The sequence below is a fragment of the Helobdella robusta genome (genome assembly GCF_000326865.2).
Source record: "Helobdella robusta unplaced genomic scaffold HELROscaffold_6, whole genome shotgun sequence".
Lineage (NCBI taxonomy): Eukaryota > Metazoa > Annelida > Clitellata > Rhynchobdellida > Glossiphoniidae > Helobdella > Helobdella robusta.
Genome location: NW_008705330.1, coordinates 2,578,105 through 2,597,057, shown reverse-complemented (window position 1 = coordinate 2,597,057; position 18,953 = coordinate 2,578,105). Strand labels below are relative to the sequence as shown.

Sequence of the window (18,953 nt, the reverse complement as noted above, 5' to 3'; positions counted from 1 at the left end):
AGAGAGACAAACCTGCTAAAGGACAAGCCTGCTAATTTTTCGTTTATTGGAGAGTGATGATGACCGTGCTAATGTTCTAGAGATCTTGAATCATTTAGCTGGGGATGTTTCTGATAAAAATGTCATCAAGGTTGTTAGACTTGGAAGAAAACAAGAAACTGTTGTTAGCCCAGTTTTGATAAAGTTGGATAGTGTTTTCCTTAAAAATAATGAGGAATTTTCCATAATGAGAAATGTCAAAACAATTCAGATCTTTGCAGGGTTTCTCACAAGCTGGCCTTAATTTTGATTTGACAATAGATCGAATACAGAAATACAAAACTTATGTAGATAAAGCTAAAGTTATGAAAAAAAAAGAGTTAAATCAGAATAAGAGGACCAGTAGAAAGATGGAAGATGGTAAAATTACCTCGAAAGCAGATGTGAACATTAGAGTTGAAAATAATTCTGAAGATAATAATAGTATTAGAAGGGATTTATCAAAAACTAATTATAATGTAACGTTAGGTTTATTAAATATCCGATCAATAAACTCAAAATCGGATGCAATCTACGATTTAATTTACAATGTGCTAGATATTTTCGTTTTAGTTGAGACTTGGCATGGATCGTCGAATAATATTTCTGTTAAATCTTCAGTTCCTCAAGGATATAATTACGTTGATTTTTTTAAGAATAAATGATCCTTGCCATGGTGGTTTAATTATATTCTTTAGAAAAATTGTTTTACTCATATTTAGATCGTTCGAAGCTCTTGCTCTTAAATTATATATTAGACGAAAAGATTTTATTTTATTAGCCCTCTACAGACCAGGATCAGTACCAGTTACTAATTTATTTTTTGAAGAACTTTTGAAATGTTTACTGGAAAATATTGCTTCTTTTAGTTTAAATCTAATAATTTTGGGTGATTTTAACATCCATCTTGAGAAATCGAATGATCGTCATACAATGAATTTGTTAGAGACATTTGATATGTTTCAGTTAAAAAACTTAATGAACCAACTCATGAACACGGTGGTATACTCGATCTGATTGTCTGTTCACAAGATTTTTTAGTTTCAAATTTAAACATTTTCCCTAATGGGATTTTTTCTGAACATAGTTTAATCCAGGCCTGTATAGCACTAACTCACGAATGTCCTAAAACAATTACGAAATTGGTTAGATCATGGAGATTTTTTGATGAAACCAATCTATTTAAATACGTAAAGAATTCACCATTATCAAGGTCATGTCTAAGCGGCGACATCAATTCTTAATTTGTTATTTTAAATACTGAACTCAGAAAATTCGACAGATGTTCAACAGTTTGATCCGTATAATAATCATCAGAAAAAGAATGAATTGATAGAATGCACAAATTCGAAAGTAAATAAAGATTTAAATATTTTTGAATTTTGGAAAAAATGTGAGTTTCTGCTACCAAAACTGTTCTGCCATGCTTCCAAAGTATCAATTTTATTATCGAGCGAAAGGATATTAAGAATTACTGGACAATTATTGAGAAAAAATAGGTCGAATAAATTTAGACCATTTTCTGTTTTTAAACAGCAAAATTGAAAAATAAAATGTTATAATTGTAAACTTTTAAAATTGTTTTAAGTTTTAAGAATATTTAGATTTTGATGTGCTATTATAAAGTCCTCATAATTTTTGCTTTTGCCTTTTTGAGTATAAATAAAATTATTCGTGTTTAACCATTTCGGAAATGGGAAAATGATGAGATTGCAAACATGGGAATGAGTTTAAAATATTGGGGTAAAATGGGACTCAAAAAAGGAAGGGAATCACTCAACAATTATCAATACCCGCTCACCTCTAATGCAAAATACTACATTAAAAACCCCACATTTCAAAATAAGTCAGCTGCAATATCGCATTTATTAATGTAATTCTTTATGACTTAAGTTTGTAACAAACGTTTCGCACTTTTGTTTCTACCTTCTATGACGTTTTAACGTCTTTCACTGAAAATTAATTTTTCATTCAACTATATTAATTTCAACTAACTTCACTAGAGTGCTTCATTTGCTTAATTTTTTTCATTAACTATTGTAATGACGACATTGCAACAAAAATCTTAACGATAATTCCAAACCTTAAGGATAATATTATTAATCCAACCAGAGAGGGTGTTGTGGGAAAGTTACTCTTCTTAACGCTCTTATAAAATTTTCATCTTTGCGACGCATCAAAAAACGAAGTTTTTTAAAATGCCAAATTTTTTTAATTATTTTCAGTATCTTTAAAAATTAGAATGTATATAATTTTATAGATAATTTTTCATTTTATCATTATTTTATTATTGAAAATTGCAATGCAGAAGTTGAAAACATTTTTTGTGAGTTGATAGTCAGAAAGAGAAAACCTTCAAAGAAGTCGGACAAATTTTTAACAAATTTGTGTCCCGCTTTAAAATTTATATAATTATATATATATATTTATATATATTTATATAATTTAATAATAAAATCTGTTTCAACACAGAAAAAGCAACAAAAACAGAGACGGAATGAACTTGAAAATAGAGATAATAACGATTGTTAATAGATTAACGTTCTAACATTTGGTAGGTCGAAAGAAACATCACTGACGTCGCATACGATCAGATGTCTGTATACGTTGATGGGAACTTTTCTGTACCAGCTGTTCATTCTATACGAACAAATTTTAAACTCATTAACAGGTCTCATTCTCGTAACAATTGTTCCATTTTCCATAAACATCTTCACATTTATGCAACAAAAAACAAATTGATCGCTATTCTTGCTCTGATGTCAAAATTCAACAAAACCAAAGAAAAAATAAATTGTGAGAAGTTTTAAGTTTTAAACAAAAAATATGAACTACATATAGCTTTCATATTTAGGTAAATGTCCAATAATAAATCATTTGCTAGATATTAAATTTCAGAAAGATATGCCCTAAGCAATATCAGTATTTAACAAATTAAGTCAGTCCGAAAAAGTAGATCTGTTAGTAAGTGATTAACATGTTAGTAACGTGTGTTAGTAATATGTTAGTAACGTGCAGTGGTAGTTAGGAATGTGCGCTTTTTATTCGTAATTTGTGTTTCACTGGTAGCAGATAAGGGCAATTATAACTGCTGTGTAACAAGCAATAACAAAATAGTACAAGCAAGTAAACTAAATATCGGTCAAGTCTGCAATTTCCGATATAAAAAACAGGAAAGAGAGAGAGAGAGAGAGAGAGAGAGAGAGAGAGAGAGAGAGAGAGAGAGAGAGAGAGAGAGAGAGAGAGAGAGAGAGAAAGAGAGAGAGAGAAGAAAGAGAGGAAAAAAACGACGCGGCTACTAATCAAATAACAAAGAACCATTTCAAAGTTTCATTGAACGCTAACGAGTTTAACCTCAAATATACCAAACGCATTTGTGCGGTCAAATTAGATATTATTATTTAACTTAACAATGAAATATTTCATAACGATCACAACAAATAGCATACCGTTTCGAATGCTCAAGCACTAGTTTTTTGTCCTCATCAAACTTGTTTAGAACGGTAGAAATAATTCTTTTGCACCAGATGAAAACTTCAGCAGTCCTCCAGCAGTCCTTCGTCCTCGACACGTATAACTCAATCAGCAGACGCAATTCTTTGGGGCTACAAATGATACAAGCAATCGCCGTTTCAATCACCATCATTACCTGTCTTAGTGCAGTTTTTCCATCAACAAATAAGTAGTCAAATTTTGAGACCTTATCATCAAATTTCCACCTTCCCGCCAAATCGCCCAATTTTTTAAGATTTTTTTTGTTCAAAAATTTTCTTATAATAATAATAATAATTAATCTTTCCTCTTTCCACATGAATCAGATATTAATTTTTTAAATCTATTAATAACATTCATTACTCAACTAATAAATCAACCAATCAATTAATTACAATAATAAATCAATCAACCAATCCATTTAATCAATCAATCAACCAATCAATCAATCAACCAATCAATCAACCGATTAATTAACCGATCAACCGATACTCCAAAATTCATCAAATTATCCACCAATTGCAAATGTTGTAAATAAATTTACAAAAACTTCATAGAAGCTGCAGAGAACTCATCACCCCACTCCACCCAAGCCTACTGCACAAAACTTATGTGTCGTCTAATAAAACAAACCATTGATTGGTGAACAAGTGATGCTTCAATATGGGATCATCGAATGAATCAGCAAAAACTGCAGGAATGAAACTTGGAAAGAGTAACAAGACATCTTGAAACTTTGTATAAAATTATTTATTTTTAAATTACAAATTAATTATTTGCTTCATAACGACTAATTTTGAAAAACCATTAAATAAAATCATATCAAATGGTCAACTGAAATGAAAGTTGTTAGACAATTACAAAATTTTAATGTGATAACAACTTATAATCTTCTAGAAAAAGAATGAAAACAAAAAAGTCTGATCAGAATTGCAGAATAAAAAACATCAGAATTGTAAAAAAAATTATTTATTTTCAAAAATGTATTCAGAAATTAATTTTCTAAGTCATTCAAAAGCCGGAATAAGAAACAGGCTGCAACACGACGAATATTATTAAAATTCAACCAACAATTCTTAAAACTCAATCCACTACCTGATTATCGGCTTTTATTGACAAACTTTCATTAGTCTTGGATGAATGGAATAAAGCCAATGCAACCGAAAAAGCGAAATTCGGCAGGTGGAAAAGATTTTTATCTTCCTTCCACTTGTTCGCAAATTGCAGAAGAAAAGAATAGTTGGCAGCTTTCAAAGCATAAACATCAATGCACAGCAACAGTGCCAACGGATCTGATTCCGGTGATAAACTGCAGGGAAAAAATGGAGATAAATATACATGCATCTATTTACATAAACTATATTACCATAAACACACACAGGTCCTATGTATAAATAAGGGAGTCACAACGGAATGTTTTAACGTCTTAGGAAAATAACCCGTGTCAAAACACAAATTGATAAAAAAATGTGATAAACGGTATGAACAAATCTATATATTGTTTGAAAATACACACAGGAATAAGTCATGGAAAAATGTCTTTGATGGTGAACTGAGCACAACTCTCTTAATTTCATCACCAGAACATGGAATAAAAAAGCTGAACGAGTCAGACAACCCTAAATCAACAGGAGCACTTAGAGGCTCAAAACAAGGAATTTGTATATTCTCTAACTTTTTTAATCTTATCACTAAAAAATGTTGCAAATTGTGATAGGGTAAACTTTATATTATATTCATCGACTGAATGACTGGTGGAAAATTTAACTAGTAATTTATTAATGGTTGCCCACAATTTTTTTTAGACTAGATTCATGAACAAGGATCAAGTTTTTGTAATAAAATTTTTTGATTCAGTGAAATATGTGTGAGACACACATATGAGCAAGTGATGTACTTGTGTGTATGTGGGTGTACGTGCGTGTGCGTATGTGTGTAATTGCTTCGGCACGTGTTGTTCAGAATAATGGCCTTTCTTTATTCATTCAATGAAACTATGATTAACCTGAAAATGAGTTTAATTAACTCAAGTGATGTTCTGTAGCAGCCTCTCTTGTGCAGCAGGACAGCTCGTTTCATGAGCACCAAGTAAAAAGCTCTGAAAAAGTATGTATACATTCCTCATATAATATTTAACTTTGTTAAATTTACAACATTTATGGGGCAAACTTTAATGAAAAAATTCTATATTATTCTTCTCCAGGCATTGAACAACATGTGAACAATAACATGTGAATGCATGCGAACAACACGTGAAGGCATGTGAACAACATGTGGATGCATGTGAACAACAACATGTGAATGCATGTGAACATGTAAATACAGGTGAACAATGTGACTGAATGTGAACAACAATATGTTTTCACGTCACATCATCAACGACCTATGCTTGTATGCTACTCTGGATTGAATCTTAAATAAATATATTAAATAGTATGTATTGTATGTTGCATAGGCAATTGACTGATGCTATATTTTTTATTCTTTATAATGCAGCTCTGTCAAACGCAGAGCTGCTGACATGTTATTCTATACTTGAAACTAAACTTTCGTGCTACAAAGGCTGTACTACCTTCACTAGACAATGCACATACACATTATGCATGCACGCGCAAGCACCCAATCATATGCCTATGATGGTCCTTGAGTTCGGACTGACAGTATTCGAACCATGCCCTATTTACCTCCAGTGCAGTTATTTCTCATTGTTGCTGAATAGCAGCAACCTACAGAACGTCATGAAACATTGTGATGCCGAAAACATGAAGAACCACGTGATAATAAAGAATTTGAAATCAGCATTACATTAACATGCAAACATTCTTGCTTAACTAATACAACTTATCCACAATGTTTATCTCTCAAACACCATTTCATAAAGTTAGCAAAAATAGCTTTGTCAGACTAAACTAAGATTTCTTTATTGGTAGGAGTAAAAATAACTTAGAATGGTGCAATAATAAAATAATAAAGTAATACAATAAAACAAATTAAATCGTTGTACCTGTTTTCTTTTATTTCGTAATCGAGTCTACAATTCCCTTGAGAGAAACTGAACAGTGGATGAAGGATGTACTCACAGACACACAGAGATCTCTCTAAACATAACAGTGGAGCATTTATTAATTAAAACTTTAAAAATTATATATATATATACAATACATACATATCAATTTATATATATATATATATATATATATATATATATATATATATATATATATATATATACAGCGCTAATTAAAAATTTTTAAAAGCGCCGTCAGATATAAAACAAAATTAATGTACGTGACTTCCATGAAAAACAAACTTGAAAAAAAAACAAAATTTAACACAATTTAACAAAAAATAAATATGTCTTTAATTCTTTCTTGAATAAAATAAATGAAAGATCTGATCTGAGGCGTGATCGCGTGACATCAGTCTTGAATGAGCTTCAATGGCTGACAGTAGAAAAAAATGAAAAGTTTTCAAAATTGCAGTGCTCATGTTCAGATCTATGAATGGATCCTTCATCCACTGTTCAGTTTCTCACGCCGTTGAAAAGGGTATTCCAGACAGCAGGACCTGCAATAGCAATATTTCGCGAGTCGATTCCAAACGTGTAACTGGCACATGCAACCGATTCAAATCGTCCAACCTCAGATGGGAATATGATGTGGTCAACTTTTTGGTGAATTCGCTTGTCATAATTTTCGGCGACGTACCATTCATAGATCTGAACATGAGCACTGCAATTTTGAAAACTATTCATTTTTTTCTACTGTCAACCAGTGAAGCTCATTCAAGACTGATGTCACTCGATCACGCCTCAGTCCACCAGTAACCAGCTTTGCAGCTCTGTTTTAGATCGACTGACGTTTCTAATTTCTGTCTATTCAACGAGTGTCTTATTCGATAAAAATTTCTGAGGTAAATAAGACATGAAACTGAAATTTTTTTGATGTGGTCTTTCATTGATAATCTGGTATCAAACACAACTCCCAGGCTGAATGTTTTTTCACTAAATGGTATATCAGCTTCTCCTATTTTAACCAAATTGAAATCAATTTTCGACAACTGCTGCCATGTTCCAACTGGAAGCAATTAAATTTTACATTCATTTAATTTGAGCAAGTTTAATGACATTTAATTCATGGTGTGATTAAAAGGACGGACGCAAGGACGGGGTTGAGTGGTGGTATTGAAAGAGTGGAAAGCTTTGTTTACTTAGCTGAACGCGGATGGAGAATGTTTGAGCGCAGTTACGGCTGGAGTTCGTGTAGGATGGATGAAATTTAGGAAACTGGGTGGGGTATTGTGTGGAAAAAAATGGTCAGTGAAGATGAAAGGGAGGGTATATAAAGCATGTGTGAGAGCAGCGATGGTATATGGTGGTGAAACTTGGGTGTTGAGGAGAGAGGAGGAAAGTGTACTGCAGAGGGCTGAAAGAGCTATGGTGAGGATGATGTGTGGGGTTAAAGTGAAGGATAGGAGGAGTAGTATAGAGCTGATGTCAATGATGGGACTGAATGAGGACATTGTGACATTGATAAGGAGATCGAGATTGCGGTGGTATGGACATGTGTTGAGAAGGGATGAAAGGGTCGGGATTAGACGAGCGTTGGAGTTCGAGGTTGAAGGAACGGTAGGAAGGGGTCGTCCGCGATTGGGATGGAGAGAGCAGGTGGAGAAGGACAGGGTGAAAGCGGGGTTGCGTGATACTGAGGCGAGTGACAGATGTGGCTGGCGTCGAGGGGTATTTTGGTTTCATCATAGGTAGCCAAACGGCAACCCCCGATCTCGGGGAAAATGTCGTCTAAACGTGTGTTGTTTTTAATGACATCCAACACCCAATCTTTGACAGATATCTTACAAATCTATTGACCTCATATTTAAACAAGCTCGGATGACTAGTAACCATCACCTGCTGAAAACGCGTGACAGCTGAAAACATAAAATTTGATTACTTTGGCTATGTCCGCCGTATACGGTAGGAAGAGAACGAGTGCTAAATCTGAGCCCTGTGGCGCTACCGTTGTTACATTTGAAACCTCAGATACTGAATTTTTTTACGAAACCTGCTGTGTGCGTTTCGACAAATATGATTTAATCCGCTTGTAAACAGTTCGAAATATTGAGAAATGTAATTAAACTAATCCAATGCTAGAAATTCGGTAGATTTAATTACTGCATCAAAGTAAATGTTACAAAATTTTGAAAGTTTGAACCAAATTAAAAAATTTCGCCGAAGTGGATAGCAGTGAATTTTGAAATGTACATTTGTACAAATATCCTAATTCAGTTTAAATTGTTTTTCTCCACAACAACGACCCAACCGAAGCATGACTGGAGTTTATGTCAGACACGTGGATTGCACCAGAATTGAACTTTAATGAAGGACTCATGTTTCTAAGCAATGATGACAATAAATTAATAATATACAATACACATCAGTGAATCCCAAACCCTGGCTCGGTCACCAACATTAGCGGCAAACAAAGTAAAAAAATGTTTTAAAATTATGTTCGGGTGAAATTGCTCAACAAAATAATTTTGTAAAATTACGTACATTTTCAAGCAGACTACCAACAAACATAATTCAAATAACTTGTCGATCGTGTGGCATTTACAGCCCATCATATTACGCAATGAATAATAATTTGTCTAGATATCTCTAATATTGTCACGCCAAAATCAAATTAAACTTGATCGTTACCTAATTACATTACCCTATGAGCAATTGTTTTGACGGAATGGAGAATAATGAACCTTAAACGAGCAACATTGAAAAAATTTACCAATAATTTCGTTTGCTTTGACCAGTTCGTGATTTGTTAAAAAAAAATGATACAGCTGCAGCAAAGCATCGAGATGGTAGGGAAAATCTTGAAGGAAATTCTGTGAAGAAGTAATAACTATATAAGTAAATATAAATTAAGTGGAGAAAAATAAAAAATTAACAACCACAACAAAAGACGGGTCATGTGGTGAGACTCCATTTTCAAATTGTGTTTGGATGTCTTGATAGGATTTGCTCTGTTGCATCTTGAAAAATAACAATCCACATTTCTTCTCTACTAATTCCATTTTCAAACCTTTGGTCACATTATAATGCATTAAATAACTGTAAACAATTATGATGTCACATTATTAAAATTGTTGCTTTCAAATGATTGCTTCTGAAGAACTGGATGGATAGAGTGGAATGCATGATTTTTATATTACAACTACAAAAACTATGCAGTGTGAAAGTTATCCATCAATTTCCATCTAAATGATTCAACTAAATAAAACTCGTGTGAAAGAAAAATGTAAACAATTATGCAATATTAAATTAATACAAGATAAACTGAAAATTTTTTAAATTTAAAGTTAAAAAACTATTTGTCAACCTCAGACGTTTAATAAATTAGCATGAAGGTAAAAAAGTAATCTAAAAATAACCAACTAACCAGAATTTTTCATCCAAAGGAAGTTTGGTGGAGATGTAACCAATCGCAAGCCCCCGCTTGAACTTTTCCTTTCAACCAACATTGAACATTCAGTAAATATTCATCAACACGCAATTATCTATCACCATTACAAACAATTTTATACATTCAATACATTCGACCGTGAATAGCACATTTTGATAAAAACAGCAAAATTACAAATAGAAATGTTATCAGCCAACTTTTTCTTATTAGAAAAATTATTCGGGCCGAACATCTTCTTTAATTCATTGTCAGGATTGAGATATCTAAAACCATTGAAAATGTAATGTAAACAATGTTGATGATGTGTTGTTGATGTAATGTTGATGATGTGATGCTGATGATGTGATGCTGATAATGTGATGTTGATGATATGATGTTCAACAGTTTGGCTACTTCGTCAATATTTCTGCCAAAGCAAAGAAAAGCAGTGTCATTGGTAAATATTTGTCAAACATAAATACATAAATTTGGTGACAGAGGCCAAATCGTTAATAAATATTAGAAACAAAACAAAAGTGCTCCCAGGACCGAACCTTAATAAGAGATTCACATAAACCTAAAGAAACAAGCTGTGATCGGTTAGACAAGTAAATTTTAAGCCAAAAAAGTTGAGTATCTTGAATACCACTGACAGACAACTTTTTAGTAGCATTTCATTGTTGATCGAGTCGAGATCTAGAAAACCATCAAAGCCGCTAATTTATTTTCCGCTAATTTATTTTCCATTCTAGACTAGATAAAATTTTGCTAGTTGGACACTTGGCCCAGAATACACGTCTATCAACGCTTATGTCGAAGATGATGATAATGATATAATATATCAGCATGTACATATTCTGGGTGTGTATTTACTTACATATTTGTCAGACAAAAACTGATTTCTAAATAACAGAATGAATAAAATTTCTGACAACTTATTTTACAAACCTATTTTCAACAGAAAGAAAAGATTTTTCAACATTTGTTTGCTCCTGATTGTCACTTTTTGTATCAAGGGAGATATTTTTTGAAAAATTAATTGACGAAGTCTGAAAAATTAGGAAAAAATTAGAAAATAAAATGTAATAAAAAAAAATAAATAAAAAAAAATAATAAAGTAAAGCTGAGTCTTGAAAGCAACTGATCATACCAGATCAAGCTTCAGTAACAAATTACAACAATATTTTTACACTGATTAAAAATGTCGATACTAATTTAAATTTCATAACTTAATAGAAAATTTTCTACACCAAATATATCCCTCATCTTCATAGTACAGATTCTTTTTTTGTCATAAAGATAATCTTGCGGCAAGAATGAACTGTTGCATGGCTAATGGCTAAAATTAAATGTATTCCATTAAAATATTTTAAAAGCTTTTTCACAAATCACTTTGGAATATTTTTAGCTTTACATCTATCTGTTTCAGCAAGTTGTGTCAAAAAGAAGAATAACTCAGTTGATGTTGCGGGACTCGCTTCACATGCTCCAAGCTTTTGTTCCACTTAGCAGTTTTGTGTGCCATCAGATTTTCAAAGATAGAAATAAAGGCTCAACTGCAGTTAAAAATCTTGGTATCCTTCTTGGCGCCGATCTCTCTATGGAATAACATGTAAATTCGCCCTACCAGAAATAGTTTTATAATCTACACCGAATCAGAACAATAAGAAGTTATTTGACATTTGATTCAGCAAAAGCACATTACATATGTATAAAATAAAATTATCTCATCTAGATTGCATTCAGTCGATTTTGTATGCTGCTGCTAGATTTGTTGCTGGGGTTCCCAAATTCAAGTCGATATCGAACTATAAAAAATTAAAACAATTTTCTGTCCATCTTAAGCAGGTAGCTGGAAAAACGACAGTTTTTCTACCACCTAACTTGTGTCTTTAATCGTTTAACTGAGAATAAAATCACCTTCATAAATTTTACAAAAATTCCAGGCATCAATAATGCATGCCAAATTCGAGCCATTTTAGCCATTTTTGTGCTTGTTTAAATGCCAAAAACTTCGAGCAGTTTGACCAAAACCTGTCCACTTATTTTTTATAAATGGTTTACAGAATATGAAAATTACATTTTGTTTGATGAGTCCATATCATGTTCTACAGTGTCCCCTAAAATGTAAACATATTTCAAAAATTTGTATATTTGGTGTTTATCAAAAATGTAAAAATATTCACAAGTATTCACATATTAAATTTTTTCACTGCCTGTTTGTTTTCAAACCGACATTCAACTTGAGCCAGACAATGCTGACAAATCAAGGTTAAATTAAAATTTATTTTTATACATTGTGCAACAGTTTATGAAGCTTTATAGTTTTCAACAAAGTACAACTAAAAAATTACCGAAAATGATATATATATATTTATATTTCTTTTAAATAATACTAATTCGATTACAAAAATTTGAATTTAACAAAGCAGAGCAATGGAATACTACACATCATAAAACAATTATTCTGGTATTTAGTGTATTTTGACATGCCCATGTTCAGTTCAATGGCTTCTCTCAATCCAGTTGAGTTCATACAGAAGTTTATGTATTTTAAGAATCCAGATAACTTACACAATAGATACATTACAAAAACATTTTATTATTATTATTATTATTATGTATGTAGGCACGAGAGTTGGCAGAAATGTTTCAGCTCACTGTTTTTATACATAATTTCGTTTTTAATGTCTTTAAATCAGTTTTAAATTAGGTTCATATTGTTTTTAAAATTGCGGGGAATATGGCTGCTTTTATGAAAATCTCATTTTATTACTTTTTAAATTTTATTTTAATTTTAATCATAATTTCTAAAGTTAATGCAACTAAATGCGAATATTGCAATAAATCGTTTATTAATGTTGGCAGACATTCCTGGCGTTGCACGAAAAATACAGCTAATTTTAACGTTAACACTGTACACTCGCCAGCAAATTCAAATGTGGATATTTCTGCCAACATTTTTAACTCAAATACTGCCAATAATTATTCTGTTAATATGGATAATAACAATTTAATTCAACGTTGCTGCGGAAGGTTCTGTAAAGATCGCAAGGGATTAAAAATGCACCAACGTTCGTGCAAAACACATAAACAACTTCCATTAACTAACGATGAGGAAAACGCCGTCGAAACATCAACCCCGACGACGCCACCACCTTCGCCATCGTCGGACGTTCAACAACAACCTACGACAACAAGCCACCAGACGCTAGAAAATGTTGAAAACACTGAAACGCCTCTTCTTGGAATCAGACTTCCACGAAGCCTTGCTCAATGGCTTGAGGCCAACGCGTATTTTCAACTTCACCAATCAACGCTACCAAATCTCACCAATTTGAATGAATTCACAATCGGTTTCCAAACCATGATCTACAACTACTTTGCCTCCAACTTCGGCACCATCAACAATAAAATTAAATCGGACGGAGGCACAAAAACGTCAATTAAGTTGTTGAAAAAAGAATTAAAACAACTTAAATTCTTGGGCCGCAATAACCATCATTTCGACAACCAAATAAAGTCGGTTAGCAAAACGTTGAGATCGAAGTTATCGTCATCAAAATCTTCAGACTCAACTAAACAGCACAACACAACAAGCCAACTCAAACGTCGATTTTGGTGGTTTTGCAAAAAAGATTTTTATTCAACTACAAGTTTGAGCCCATCATACAGCGTCACCGTCTGCAAAAACTACTTTCACTCCATCCTAAGCGATACTCACAACAACAAGCAACAGCTGCCAAACTGGATCCCAAAACTCTCAACACCGCCAACACCTTGCAACACAGATCCTCCCAGCTACAACGAAATCTCAAAAATCATTCGAAAATATAAATCAAGATCATCTCCATGCCCACTAGACCAGATCTCAATAATACCATTCAAAAAATGCCCAATTCTCAGAACTATTTTCCATCGTCTATTAATCCAATGTTGGTCATCTTCAATTCCTTCATGCTGGAAAAAAGGATTTACGATACAAATCCACAAAAAAGGTGATACCAACAGCCCATCGAACTTCCGCCCAATAACACTGCAACCAACACTATACAAAATATTTTCATCGTTCATCAACAATAGAATGTATAGCTTTCTTGAAACAAATAAATTAATAAATAAAAACATTCAAAAAGGGTTCTATCCTAGAGTTGATGGATTGGCTGAGCACACCCAAATGTTAACGCACATGATCAACGATGCTAAGAGACACCAACGTACCATCATCGTCACGCTCTTAGATCTTCGTAACGCATTTGGAGAAGTCAGCCACAACCTCATCTCCTCAACGCTAGATTATCATCACATTCCTCTTCAGATTAAAAATTTAATAAATAATATTTATGCCGATTATTCAATCTCTGTCTCTGGTTGCGAAAGCTTAACTCCTCCCATTCCGGTTAAACGTGGGGTCCTGCAAGGGGATCCTGTTTCCTCCCTGCTGTTTAATCTGTGTTTCAATCCGTTGATGAAACTAATTGAAAAAAAGAATTTCAGCAGTGTGGATATATATGGGGACCCACAACCAATCTAAAAACCAGAGCTTGGCCTCAGTTTGCCGACGACACGGCCATCATTGCCAACAGCACTGACAGTGCCCAGAAATTAATTAATCTGAACCAAGCCTGGTGCAAAGCAACCGGAATGAGTATGAGGATTGACAAATGCTGCGCTTTTGGCATGAGAAAGAAAAATGGCACATACGAACACTTTCTCCCAAGGTTGACCGTCGATGATAAAGCAATACCTGACGTTGAACTTAATGGTCATTTCGAATACCTGGGAAAAATTTACGATTTTGAAGGACGCGACTCAGGGGCGAAAAAGTTGCTTGTCGAAAAACTCCAACACATGCTGTCGGTTATAAACGGGTTGGACACAACGCCACAATGGAAATTGCAAATATTAAGGCAATACATCCCATCCCAGTTAGCATTCGAACTTCGCACTTACGACATTCCGTTGACTTGGATAAGCAACAATCTGGATCCATTAATTGCTGAATCGGTTAGAAACTGGTTGGCCCTGCCAATTAGCAGCTGCGTGTCGGAGTGTCTATCACTCCCTTTCAAATCAGGAGGACTGAATATCAGGTCATTGAAGCGTTAAGGGTCAAACTTCGAAGTTACCTCAAAACTCATGCCAATGAAGAAATAAGGTGTAGATTATCTTTATAATTAACACTATAAGTTTTATTACAGTAATAATGTATGTTTTAAAATGAAAATAAAAGGATGTTCTCAAGTTAAACAAAGGCGAAGACGAAACGTCCCTGTGCTTTCTCAAAACTAAGACAATTTTAAAACAATAAATTAAATAAACCTATGAGTCTATACTGAATAAATTTAAAATAATTAATGTTCTTATAAGTCAAATAATGTATTAAACCTTGTAAAATAAAAAAAAGATAATAACAAAAAAAAACAAATATAAAATAAATATAATATAACAATGTAAAACTGTTTAAAAACATCATTCTCTTGTTTGCATTTATTAATTTATTATTTATTTTCTATTTTTTGGTGTTGTAAATTAAAAAGAAGATTTCGGATGTTACTTTCGCCTTTGAGGTCTTTTTAAGGGGCGCTTATAAACGCACTCATAATAATAATAATTGCAAACAAACCAATGATCTTCTTGCATCTACGTACCAAAATTTTCATAATTCATTCTTTTTATTACCCTATTTTATTACTTTTTTCCAAGAAAAAATAAAAAATCTTAAAGTTCATTTAAAATTGAAAACCAGGAAAAATAAAAAAATACATTGTTTGATTTTTGAAGAAAAAACTAATAAAAATACCTTTTTAACTTTTTTTGAAAAAGCTGCTTTTCCTTTTTGTTTTTTGACTTGATATTCCTGCTCATCTTCAGACGTTTCAGACAAATCACTTTGACCTTCTTCGTCAAGCTGATAATATATTTTAAAACTTGCTAATATTCATAGAAACAAACACATATGTGAATGAAAAAATATTCCACTATAATTCGTAATGTATCAATATGAAAACTTGCAGGCACCAGTTCAAAAATGTTCCTTCTCTGCGTTATGGGGGAGCTTTGCAAACCAAGTTCTTCTTCCGATATATTTGAAAAAGAATTCACATCTTCTTTTTCTTTTTGCAAATGTTTGAGAGCTTTATTCGACATTTTAAACAGCCGATTAACAACTACAAAGAAAAATAATAAAAAATTTACACAATTATAAAGGGCAGTGGAAACCATTCAACATCATAATAAACATTAAGTAACTTGGAAGGTACAAGCTGATTAATTTAAACGCCTTCAAAGTAATTTTGTTGAATTAAAATTAAACGAGATAAAAAAAATTTTGGATATAAATGTGCCAATAGTATAAGGTGAATTAGTCAAAAAATTTTAAAACCTTAACATAAACAAATATAACTGCACAAAATTAAAATTGTTATGTGGAAATAGATGTACTTCAACAATATCAAACAATTTAAGATTTAATAAACTAAATAACATTAGATGACCACATTTTTCTTCAAATGATAAATCTTTTTTATGTAATGTTTTGCATTGGAAAATTTTTTATTGAAACTATTTATTTTATTTAGTTTATTGAAACTAATGCCAAAAATTATGCTAAAAATATTTAATTTTTTATGTTTAATGAATAAAATTTAAAACAAGCTTGATCGTCAAACAAATATACAAATTTAAAATAATTTTATTAGTCCAAATCTTAATAATAGCAACATAAATAGTCTTAATTATTTGCTACACAATTTACTAAGATGTCTGAAACGTTTTTTTCATATATTTTATAACCTCAAAACAACTGACTACAACTGTAGCTCTAAAATATTAACTATACAACAATAAAATTATTTTGCACAATCATTATTCATATAAAAATCTTTGAATGATCTTATTTCCAGCTTATTTCAATGATTTTTTCAATTTTTTCACATCAAGACAAATATCCACTTTTTATATTTATCTGGCAAGACTAAATATAAAACACAAAAACATTCAACCCACACTGTTCCTATATTATAGGGCACAATTATACCTCCTCAAACCAAAAGCATTAATAAGAAATTTTGACTAAAAAAAGCTCTTAAAATGTTCGCTGCGTATTACAGACCACCTTAAATGATATGGAATCTGGGCAATTCAAGTTAAGAGTGGTTTATCGACAAAAATTATTTATCTTTTTTGTTGCCCAACAAAAATATATATATATATATATATATATATATATATATATATATACAATTATACCTCCTCAAACCAAAAGCATTAATAAGAAATTTTGACTAAAAAATGTTACCACTGTTCGTAAGGCTGAATGTACTTACATTAACAATCAGCTATCTTTAAATATCAGTAAAAATATTTATTTCAGCCTAATATATCCATATCTGACTTATGGAGTAATTTTATGGGGAAATAGTGCATTATCTCATCTAAATCATTTAAGCTTAGCATATAATTATTTTATAAGATGCTTTTTTGTAATAAGAAAAAGAGAACATATTTCTCAATATTTTAAAAAAGGATAAATCCTTAATTTGAATCAAATTTTTAAACTTTTCTCATTCAAATTTATGTATAAAGTTCATAAAAAATTATTACCTCAAAACATTTAAAATTTTTTCCAAACTCCTTGTCTTAATCATAAAAACTTAAAGCAATATAAAGATTATCAACAACCTTATCCTAGATTGATGATATTAAAGTCTTCCATTTTCTCCATGGGGTTTCATTGTGGAATAATTTACACGTAAAATTCAAATTGTTCAATAATTTAAGTCTATTCACTAAAAACATGAAATTTTTAATATTAGAAAACCAATTATAATCTAGAAGAACTATTGAGTAATAATTTTTTATAATCTTATGTTTTGTATATGTTTAAAAACATATTCTCGAACTATGCCTGAACCTCATGTTTTGTCTGTGTATTTTTTTGAATTATAACTATTTTCTGAACTTCACCATATATATCTGTATATACATATATTCATCAAATTGAACTATTCTAATGAACTATTATAATCAACCTCATGTTTTATATCTGTGTATATATATGTGTGTGTTATAATTAATTGGTGGCCTATAAAGTTCATCCATGTTAAACTAGCTTGGTCTCCAAGCCAGAATGTTATTCAAACTTTCTTTTTGTTTGTGTTTTGTTCTGGTAAATGAAAAGTATTTTTGATTTTATTTGCTTTTGATTTGATTTATGTCCTGGTTATGACAATGTCCTGGTTATGACATTAAACTGACCCTCACTGCCTTGTGAGTGATGTTGGATCATCAAAGGCTAGGCCCACCGCTTATAACTGTGGTTGCGTAAGGAAGGGCGTCCTGTGTAAAAACTAGCCAAATAATAAATGCTTATGATGATGACGGAGAAAACAATGGCCCTCAGTATCCGGCAGAAGAGGGTGCGAAGAATCTCCGGAGACCCAGTCGATGGGGTTGTGGTGCAAGGCCCTGTGGATGGTCTGGCTACTGGCACCCCACTCTATAGTGTGGCGGTGCAAGGCACTATAGATGGAAGGACTACTTGTAAACCAAGGGGTTGGAGGTTTGGTACCTGGAATGTAGGCACGTTGACAGGAAGAAGTTTGGAAGTGGTGGAGGAGCTGCAGAGGAGAATGGTTGACGTGGCTGCATTACAGGAGGTCAGATGGAAGGGTGAGGGTACAAGGTTTGTGGGGGCTAAAGGTGGAAGATATAAGTTGTGGTGGAAGGGGGATGATGGTACGGGAGGAGTTGGTGTGATGGTAAGAGAAGAGTTGTTGGAGCAGGTGTTGGAAGTGAGGCGGAGAAGCAATGGGGTAATTGTGGTGGTGATGGTGTTTGGAAAAGTAATAGTGAGGGTGATATCAGGATATGCTCCGCAACAAAGTAGGAAGGAAGAGGAGAAGGATAGGTTTTATGATGATGTTTCTGACGAGATTGGGCAAGCGGGGTTGAATGAGTTTGTGGTGTTGTTGGGTGATTTGAATGGTCATGGGGGGCGGATGC

The 18,953-nt window shown here is 32.5% G+C and overlaps 3 protein-coding genes across 3 annotated transcripts in view; 2 read left to right on the top strand and 1 right to left on the bottom strand.

The window, feature by feature from the left end:
- Positions 1–4,593: 4,593 nt before the first annotated feature.
- Positions 4,594–9,579, bottom strand: HELRODRAFT_69072 (hypothetical protein; the record flags this gene model as incomplete). The annotated part of the gene is made up of 5 exons (XM_009029002.1): positions 4,594–4,819; positions 5,516–5,608; positions 6,515–6,608; positions 9,291–9,390; positions 9,454–9,579. 5 exons carry the CDS (start codon positions 9,577–9,579, stop codon positions 4,594–4,596), a joined length of 639 nt encoding a protein of 212 aa, XP_009027250.1.
- Positions 9,580–12,436: 2,857 nt separating this feature from the next.
- HELRODRAFT_164210 (hypothetical protein) lies at positions 12,437–16,155 on the top strand (the record flags this gene model as incomplete). The annotated part of the gene is made up of 3 exons (XM_009029209.1): positions 12,437–12,489; positions 12,816–13,882; positions 15,965–16,155. The coding sequence occupies 3 exons, from the start codon at positions 12,437–12,439 to the stop codon at positions 16,153–16,155; spliced, it is 1,311 nt and encodes a 436-aa protein (XP_009027457.1).
- A 2,185-nt stretch (positions 16,156–18,340) lies between these two features.
- HELRODRAFT_164209 (hypothetical protein) overlaps positions 18,341–18,953 on the top strand; it is a gene marked incomplete at both ends in the record, with an annotated part of 2,888 nt that continues 2,275 nt past the window's right edge. The window contains one exon of the mRNA XM_009029208.1: positions 18,341–18,858. Coding sequence (XP_009027456.1) covers positions 18,341–18,858 — 518 coding nt within the window. The remainder of the gene's footprint in view (positions 18,859–18,953) is intronic.